Here is a 9,810-nt window from a genome sequence, read left to right on the forward strand (position 1 = left end):
ATGTCCCATAAAATACATGGTTGGTTCTGATTTCCTGCTCTCTGTTCACTGAGTTTAATATATTAATATTTGTACCTTTGGCGCTCATTGAAACACGACTCAGGGAGAGGAACCTCAGTCCCTCATTTAGATGCTTGATCTCCTGACTGAGGGCCATTACACCTATATAGAAAATGATCAATTTGAATATATTTACCAAATGCAGGACTAATACAAAAAAAAAAACGAAACATTGACTGTAAATATAAAGTAAAGTAATATCTGACAGGCAACATTTTACATTTTGTGTATTTAGGTCACAACAACAATTCTATTTTATATCTTAGATGAATAAATGAGATGATAAAGGTCCACCTTTATCTTCAATGGAGTTGCCTGACAGATTGAGGGCTTTCAGGGAGGACGATGTGTGCTCTTGGAGGGCAGCAGCCATTTTCACAGCAAAGTCTCTGCAGCAGAATAAACAACTTGTCAATATATCACTTCTTGTGCTCTGCCAATATCAGCGGCAGGACTTTTACTTTCCACCTTCAAAGTATGATGTAGAAAGTAAAAACAACACGTGGCCCATCATGAACTGAGACACATCTTAAGATGAAAAACAGCAGATGACATGTTGAATAAAGTTCATGATTTATCTTGGAAAGCAAAATCCAGAAACAATTTCTGGAACCTGAGGTGAACCATACTGCGTTGCTGGTGCTTTTGGCTCGTTAGAGACTTTATCTGTATGTTTGTCTGTGTGATGTTATGTCAAATAATTCTCTGTTCTGTTATTGTATTATGCAGCATATCTGTTTTGCAACTTGTCAAGGGATTGCAGGTGTGTCTTAGCTTATGCTATAATCTGGTACGGTGGATCAAGTGGTGACATTTATGTCTATAGAAATAGAAATAATATTCATATTATTATAATTATCAATAATGCAATAATAATAATAATAATAATAATAACAATTAATAATTGTTATAATTATAATATAATAATAATAATAATAATAATAATAATAATAATAATAATAATAATAATAATAATAATAATAACGATTATTATTATTATTATTATTATTATTATTATTATTATTATTATTATTAGGAACCTGAGTGTAATGTATGATGGCAGATTCTGGCAGATCAGTTCAGTAGTAAAGAAAGTCTCCTGAGTAAAGTAAAAGTTTGTCTGTGGACTGAAACATAATTCAAGCTTTTATTACAACTCACTTTGATGGCTGTAACACTGTGGATGCTGGTCTTGATAAATCGTTTATTCAGAGGCTGCAAGCTGTACAAAATGCTGCTGCACTACAGAATTACAGGCCATGATCACGTCATGTCAGTATGGGTCTAATGCACTAGAGTAATGCACTGACTAATGCACCTGTTTTGTATTCCATCTTCAACATTCGCTGAAAGACAACACATTCATGCTTCCTGCTGAGCACCCATTTATACAAAAAACAAAACCTCACACTTTTAATCCACAGTCTTCCAGCGAGAGTTCCTCCAGACTTGAAGATTTGGACAGCAGGAAAGTGAGCTGCTGCTGGATGTCAGCTGACTGGAGGAAAGAAGCATTCACTGTCAAGTTCCAACAAAGGATTTTAGAAAACAATGATTGTTTTCACATGCTTAGTTCCATACATTTATTCCCCCCCCCCCCTTCTCATTACCCTGTGGAATATACATAATGAGTTTGAAACAATCCATTAATACAAAACATAGGCCAATGTAGGAAATTATATCCTTGATATCAAGACAATAGTCTTGATCTAACTATTATATTGTTATTTGGATAATAATAATCAAAAAAAGACTTTTGACAATTATCAATGCATTGGTAAAGTTTTCCTCCTATTTCTTGTAGTATCAGGTGTAAAACCACTGAGAAGTACTGACTCAGTTATCATGGGAAACAAATACATGTGCATGTATGTGCTCTATCGCAAGAAATAAGAATTTATTTAGCTCAGTACAATAAGGCTTATTGTTTGTTTGAACACTGAACAACAGTGTTCAAACATGAACTGAGACACATCTTAAGATGATAAACAGCAGATGACAAAGCTTCAAAGAGTTCTTGCTTCAACAGTGTTTGAACAGAACTTCATTTTTCCGTACCCAAGCCGACTGCAGAGCTATCTCAACACTGCTGCTACTTGAACAATACTAAAGTAGTCAACGTGAAGCTTTATTTTTCTCGTTTTCTTGTTAGAACAGTGAATAACTGTTCAAACAAACATCAAAACCAAAGTCCTGATCTTTGTATCATATATTTCAGTACTCCCAGAGCTTAGAGCCTAAAGTTGCTATTGGATGTGAAGATTTTCTCCTAAATATGCTAGGGTTCCACAGGGATGTGTACTAAGTTCTATGCAATTTATTTATGGAACTCATGAGAATGCTCCTAATTTAGGCACAGATCAGCTGATTAGGCTGCCAATTACTCAAAAGTGACGAAAGGTGAAACACTATTCCACTAGATTTCTTGTACATGTTCGTCTTTTGAAATTGAGATAAGAAGAGACAAAAGACAGACTGTACCAGTTTGAGTTCTTTGCAGTAGATCTTAGTAAACCATTGGTTGAAGGACAATGCTGCGACTGCCAATGCCAAGTCTCTGTGGAAAGAAGAAATAGTAAAACTTAACAAAGATACAGAAAAACTGGCCTTGAAAAAGTTGCCCACTTTCTTACCTGCTTTCTAAATGGCTAAAGTCCAGCAGGTTGAACCTTCTCCAGTTATGTATGTAGTAGATATTGTCCACGTCCTACACAAACAACTGGGCTTCATTTAGATGTTAAGCTCGGCTTTATTCAGGACACAATCAGCTGTCTGTAGACAGACTTACTTCACTAAGTTCCATCACTTACCCACTGAATTTCTTCTCTGAATGGCATTTCATTCCAGTCACAAAGAGCAGCATAGGTATCAGAGAATCCTCCTGAAAAACAACATTAAAACACACCATCCATTACTGGTGCTCATATACCAATGATATACTGTAACAAGGAACACAATAATCCTCAGCGTTGTCAGAGTGTCACAAGTCCAATGTCTTTGGAACCGATCACATAATGGAATAATGACAGAAACTTACCACAGGGGCCTGGCTGGCTGTTCAGCTGCTCCTCTATGACAGCAGTCAGAGTGAGCAGCCTTTCCTGGAGGTCCTGGGGAACTCTCTTCAACAGCTTTCTGAAGTTGACAGAGTCAGGAATAAGCAACAAATCAGCGATGTATCAAGAACATGTAAGCTGCAGACTCTCAGTGTAGTGACTCTATGAGGTTACATCAATGACAAACTAAATGCCACCATCACCACATTAGGCAGGTGATGCTTTTTCATATGTGCTAATGCTAAGCACAACCTGAACCTGATATAAGATTGTTCTGATGAGTGATCAAGTGGATATTAATAATATTTATTAGCTTGAGATGTTTACCTTGAAGCAAAAAGCCATGTTCATTGTAGCTTTTGGCCTGGCTTTAAATAATCAACAAGCATTGTTAGGTGCTGATGATGTAACATCATCAGGTTTATACTTTTACTTTGTTTGAGCTCATCATTTAATCCATTCTTTAGATCTAGAAATGATAAAATGGTGAAAACACTCACTCGCCTGATAATTGTACTCGCTGTATATTAGTCTAGTTATCAGCATGTTTTACTTTTATGATGCACATGCTGTAGAAGTGAACTCACCCTGGAGAAGAATCTGGGAAGATCCTCTTTAGTGAGGCGGTCATGTGGCTGATCAGAGCAACAAGATCTTCATCATGCAAGACACTGAAAGACAGGCTCTGTCTGTCCGTCTCCAACTCAATCTGTAATCCATGCAAGTCATGAGTGATGAATGTCTGCACAAGTTAACAATGAATTATTACGTCTTTAACACACTTCCTAGCGGACCTGAGCAAAATCCTCAGGTCTGCTAGGAAGCACAGAGGATTATTCTACTTTTGTATTAATAAAATTAACAAGTGCAGTGAAGGGCGAGCTTTAAAACCATCAAATAAGATAGGCTACATGCACTGAGTATTATTTTATTATTAATATTACTATGATTGATGTTATTTTTGTTGCTGTTGTAATTATTATAGTTGTTTCTGCATCTACTATCAAAAAAACTTTAAAAAACATGTCACTGAATTATTAGTTTCCCAGGGATCAAAAAAGCCAAGTGAATAGAAATAATTTGCACAGGTGTACAAGAAAAATGCAGCCATCAACATTCAACTTGAATGAGGTTAACAGTGTATTCTTGGCATCGGTATTGTGCATTTTATTTGGCATTTCCAAATTATTGAAAAGACAAAACAAAAAACACTTAAATCCAAGGAAAAAAAAATGTGAAAGAAACTGAAGTATAAGAAAGTTAAGACTGACGAGGGTGGTGTACCTGAGTGAGACTGTGGATGTTGATGGAAGAAATCTCCAGGTAGCTAAATGCATTCTCCACCTGTGCACAACAGCCGTTCAATCACTGGCACTGCAAACTGTCATGAGAAAACTCAGCTGCACATGAGTTGGACCAGTTTTTAAAGTGCCTTTAAATAAGAATTTGGGGTCAAATTATTCAAATCAAGCTTAAACTGAAAAGAAAGTTTATAATATTTTTGAAAGACTGCAGTTTACAGATAAAATTACATGTATAAGGAAAATGGGCTGAATTGATATAGCTGTTGATTAGTCATACTGACCACTCAAAGCACTTTCACTCAGTCACACTTATTCATAAACTAACTCACACATCAATAGCCAACATGAGATGAAGAGCCTCATCCAGGATAGTGTGAAATATAATAATAATCTACTTTATTTGGAAAGCCAACTGAAATCTCAAAAGAAAAGAAAGACAGAAACAAAGCTGCAAACTTTGTACCATCAGCCCTTCTGACTAACAAGGTGGGTGAAGTAAAGTGTCTTGCCCAGGAACACAAATAACAAGGGCGGGTGTACCAGGAATCGAACCAGGGATCCACCAACTGCAGGAAGAACTCCTACCACTGTCAATGTGGCTCAAATCCAGAAGGAAGCTGGATTTGAGCCACATTCACTCTGCAGCTTTTTAGCTGTTATCCAATCATGTTGGATAACATTAAATTTTTAAACTAGTAACTACATATCCAGAGATGCAAAAAAATAAGTCCTCACATTGAAAAAAAAAGTCAGGGAAGAAAATACATTCCTTCTTCATTTCCCTCTCTTAGTCTACGTTGTTGAAACAGAGATTTTTGTGAGCTTTACTTCACCTTGAGTGGCTGCTTGTTCGTGACCACGTAGCCTCTCCACAGACTCAGCACCTGAGACAGAAACGTGAAAACAAATTTGATGGAGTCAAACTAAGTCTAGAAAGGAATGAGCTAGATTCTAGAATCACATGGTGGCATAAGTCTGGCCTGATTTCTGACAGGACCTGAACTCAACTGGACTGTATCAAGCTGTTGAAAAGTGTCAGTGCTGTCCTGGGGCCAGCACAGAATGAATACTTCTCCAAGTGCCAGTTTAAAAGGGCAGAAATTTATGAAAAATGAACTGCACATCCATCCATCCATCCATCCATCCATCCATCCATCATCCATCCATCATCCATCCATCCATCCATCCATCCATCCATCCATCCATCCATCCATCCATCCATCCATCCATCCATCCATCCATCCATCCATCCATCCATCCATCCATCCATCCATCCATCCATCCATTTTCTTCTGCTTTACCAGGGGTCGGGTCTTCTGAAGCTGCTACCCCCGCGACCTGACCCCATATCAGTTCACCTTACGTAAGAAATTATATAAACTTAAGAAAATTAAGCAAAGAAAGCTTAAGATTAGTAAGTAAGAAAACTTAATGTACAAAACTTAAGTTCATGTAACTTATTTGTCATGCATTGTTAACTTCATTTTTTAGGTATGTAGACTGCTTGATAAAAATTGAACCCCACTTGAAATGACTAAATACTATATAGTAGTTTTTTTAAAAATAACAACTAAGTTTCCAGTTTATCAATTAGATTTCATGCTTTAAATCTAATGGTTTCATACTCACATACCCTTTAAGCACACTCTTTCTTTTGTTTTTAATCTGAAGTAAATAATGTTTATGAAAAGTACAACAGATGAACCCATGCCACCGAACCTTGGCCGTATGAAGCCTTTTTCCAGGGACAACTTTTTCTTTTTTTTTTAAAAACAAATATTCAAATATTTACTCAACAATCTCAGAAGCAGTCTTTATCTTCACTATAATTCATTTTTAATACATAAAAGCCCTTTTACACCCAGTATGGAGTTTATATGCTACTTACTACAAACTTGCTTCCTGATCTCCCACATGACTGGTTTGACTGGTGCAGAAGAACTGGTGTCACTAGGCAGGCTCTATGAGGCTTCAGCAGCTCAGAGACCTGATCTGCAAACACACACAACACACCATGTTAGAGACAGACTGGCAGATTCTTTTCTAAGCACAGGAAAGGTAAATGTGTGGATCCTGCAGTCATGGGCTCTGTCTCAGTCTCTAACTGTTCTCTGCCGACTGTGTCAGCCCACATCTTCCTTCCACCATTTGCTCACTTCATTATGGGAGTCGGCGAATGTTGAACAAATAACTTTAAAAGACAATTCATCCTGCTCTTCTTTTATCAGGATTCAAACAAAATCACGGGGAATACTAAAAGTCTATGCTTACAAATGTTGCTGTAAAAGTCAGCGGTGACAGTTTTGGGAAAGCAACTTCACAGAAAAACTTGTTAAAAAAATGACAAATTGTTCAGAATTTTATCGAAACCTTGACTGGGTTTAGTGATGGGGATGATACAGACTGGAGCAAAGTGAATCCTATAAAAGCTCTCCCAATCATCTTTTGATTAGAGAAACAAGAGAAGAAGTCCAGCTGCCTTGTAGGTGTCAGGAGAACAACACAAGGCTGCTTTACAAATCTGAAATATCAGAACAAACCAGCTGTTATGTTCTGAGTTATTTTGAGTTGCTTTAGAGGTTTGATTATTCTGTGCTTTTTACTCTTTTTCTTTGATTAGATCAGTCTTGTTTCTGTTTTATTTACTTCAGTCCTTCTTAGTCATTGTAGTTTTTTTCTTGTATTTATTATTATTAACTATTATTGCACAGAATTATTACAAAACTAACTGAAAAACACCCATTTTCTCAACTCACTTTTTAATTTACATCTGTTTAAGGGAGAATTATAAAGAAATGGCTAGAAAAAAAAAACCCTTTCCGATAAACATTTTTGAAATTTAATTGACAAAAAGAAAAATTCAATGACCAGTATAGCCACCCTTCTTTTCAACATCAGTGATTAACTTTCATTATGGAGGTTGTTAGTTTCTCGTTGTGTTGATGACCAACTTTCTGTGCAGCAACATCTTCAGCCTCCCAGACACGGATCAGAGCTGGACGTCTTTCACCCGCTGGAAACCTCATGTTTAAGAACTGCATACACGTTCTCAGCTGGGTTCAGATCAGGTAAGAAAGAGGATCATGCCATACGTTTTTCATCTTTAACTCCTTCAGTACACAGAAAGGTATTTGGATGCATGTGATGGAGCATAAAAATCCTTTTTGACTGATGCAGACATCTTCCTGTCTTCTAAAATCCAGAAGATTTTAAATCCATCTTCAACCTGAAACGGTCCAACCAGCTCATCTCTCATAATACCAGCCCTACCAGTACCCCACCTCCAGCTCGCTGGCATCGGACTCAAAGTGGAGCTCTGTTCCTCTTACTGATCCACCACAGGACCATCCACCTGGAGGAGGTTTCATCAGTCCAGAAAACCTTTGTAGGATCTGTCAGCAGGTGTTTCTTTGCTCAGTCCAGTGAGTCTCAGGTCTCATCTTTTCTAATCTCGGTCATGTCTCTCAGTTTTTTCATTATACATAATTTAATACATTAAGCATTGAAGTGTAACCAGCTCAGAGCTAGAAAATCTGCCTAAAAGTGATCAATGTCAACCAACGGTCAAATTACTCAATGGTTTCAAAATTGTGTTCATGTTGAACTTCACTGACTCTTGATCAAATGCAGTTTACTTCAAGGCCCAGAGAAACAGGAAGACACATTACTGATCCTGATTCCTAAACAACAGGACGGCTCTTATTTGACTCTCTCTGCTTTCAACACAATTCAGCCAAATGGCTTGATCAAATAATAGTTGAAAACAAATAAATAAATTAAAAATAACTAAAAAAAAAAAGAACAGTTGAAACTAAATTCTGACCTTACAGGACAGATTTTAAGTGTCCCCTTCAAATGGCTCACCACAAGGCTCCAAACCCTCGTTCTCCATTTTAGGTGTGTTTCCTCTGCAGAACCTGTTTCAGGAACCAGGCCAGGTTTCTGGGCTTGTTATGTCCCATGTGTGTTTCTGCTGCAAGAACCTTGGTCAAGTGAGTCAGTCAAAAACAGGTCTGAATCTGCACCCACAATGGTCCTGGTATACCTATGGGAAGGTAGTGCTTTTGTGACCTGCTCTGAGCTTAGCTCAACCCATGGAGAAACAACTCGTGCAGAGTTGTTTCTCCATGGACATCAGAGCTTTGCTCACCAGTTATTACATGTACAGATGTTCAACGCAAAGCTCTAAGTTTAGGAAGCAGGAGATCAAGTGTTGTCCACACAAAGCTGAAGTAGAACTTCAGAGTTATCAACTTGTCATATCAAAACAAAGAACAAATATGTTAACATTACTGTTAGCATGTAGCATGTAGTGTGCTACAGGCTCACAAATTATCCATATATAAGGCAAATCACATACTGCATAAACAAGCTCTCATGTGTTCATGCCCCCATCTTTGTGATGTATGAAAGTTTAGGCCATGCTATAAAAGTTGTTATATATTTCATAAATACTATTTGACCTTTTCCATATACAATGCGAAATTTATTCTGAAAAATTGAAAAGCTGTTGGAATGGAAAAATTGCAGAATGTGTTCTCAGGTGTTCCGTATATTTTGACGATTCATTGTACCCAACAAATAAAATCCTTCTACACAACAAGCTTCTAAAAGGATGCCTCAGCATCTCTTTCCTGTTTGCATCCATCTCTCTGTGAGTCTTGATGAAATAATAATAACAATCGAAATACCTCTTTGGTCTCAGTAGTCCTGACATTCATCCACCAGCTATGCTGAGTCCTGTTTTTTCAGGCAGTTGCTGTCATTGTTGAGGTGGAACTAAAGGTGGAGGCACATAGCACCAACCATCCTCTAATAAGTCACTAAAGGCTGACTCAACTCTGAAGTTCAACTGACACATCACATTTGCATGTAATGAGTGGTACATCATGTATGCATATTTTCCAGATAAGCAGAACCTGTTCTACTTCACAAACTTTATTTTACTCACATGAAGCCTTTTTGTGCTTGTAGCTGAAATAACCTTAGACATGACAACAAAGACGTGCATTGCAAAGCCAGAGATCATCGTCTGTTTAACATTTACTTTGTCCCCAGTAATGTCAGTTTTGAGGCGTAAAGGCATGCTGGGTTGTACACAGAGAACAACATGAGTATTTTCCATCCAGTTTGTATCCTACTGTAGAACAAGGAATAGTGCTAAATGTTACCTCGCAAAGTCTGAGAGATGGAGTCCATGCTGTCAAACTCTGAGATGTGATGAATTCAAGCAGAAATGTCCAAGGAGTCCAAAACACAGAGCAACCTGGGTGTTGATCTGAGCTTAGCATCCGTCCAGATGAGAATCAGATCAGAGTACAAGAACGATCCAGTCCTGGACTGGAGGACAGCGGATCTGCTCTCTGCATGAGACGGCCATCTGAAGAAGA

The 9,810-nt window shown here is 37.7% G+C and overlaps 1 protein-coding gene across 1 annotated transcript in view; it reads right to left on the reverse strand.

The window, feature by feature from the left end:
• carmil2 (capping protein regulator and myosin 1 linker 2) overlaps positions 1–9,810 on the reverse strand; it is a 42,087-nt gene extending 32,277 nt beyond the window's left edge. Inside the window, exons 1-12 of the mRNA XM_044125028.1 lie at positions 9,592–9,810; positions 6,309–6,412; positions 5,254–5,304; positions 4,401–4,460; positions 3,704–3,825; positions 3,098–3,195; positions 2,871–2,941; positions 2,694–2,767; positions 2,542–2,617; positions 1,470–1,558; positions 355–449; positions 76–162 (exon numbers count right to left, since the gene is read on the reverse strand). Coding sequence (XP_043980963.1) covers positions 76–162; positions 355–449; positions 1,470–1,558; positions 2,542–2,617; positions 2,694–2,767; positions 2,871–2,941; positions 3,098–3,195; positions 3,704–3,825; positions 4,401–4,460; positions 5,254–5,304; positions 6,309–6,412; positions 9,592–9,619 — 955 coding nt within the window. The 5' untranslated portion in view covers positions 9,620–9,810. The remainder of the gene's footprint in view (positions 1–75; positions 163–354; positions 450–1,469; positions 1,559–2,541; positions 2,618–2,693; positions 2,768–2,870; positions 2,942–3,097; positions 3,196–3,703; positions 3,826–4,400; positions 4,461–5,253; positions 5,305–6,308; positions 6,413–9,591) is intronic.

This window comes from Gambusia affinis, linkage group LG08, assembly GCF_019740435.1.
Source record: "Gambusia affinis linkage group LG08, SWU_Gaff_1.0, whole genome shotgun sequence".
NCBI classification, from domain to species: domain Eukaryota; kingdom Metazoa; phylum Chordata; class Actinopteri; order Cyprinodontiformes; family Poeciliidae; genus Gambusia; species Gambusia affinis.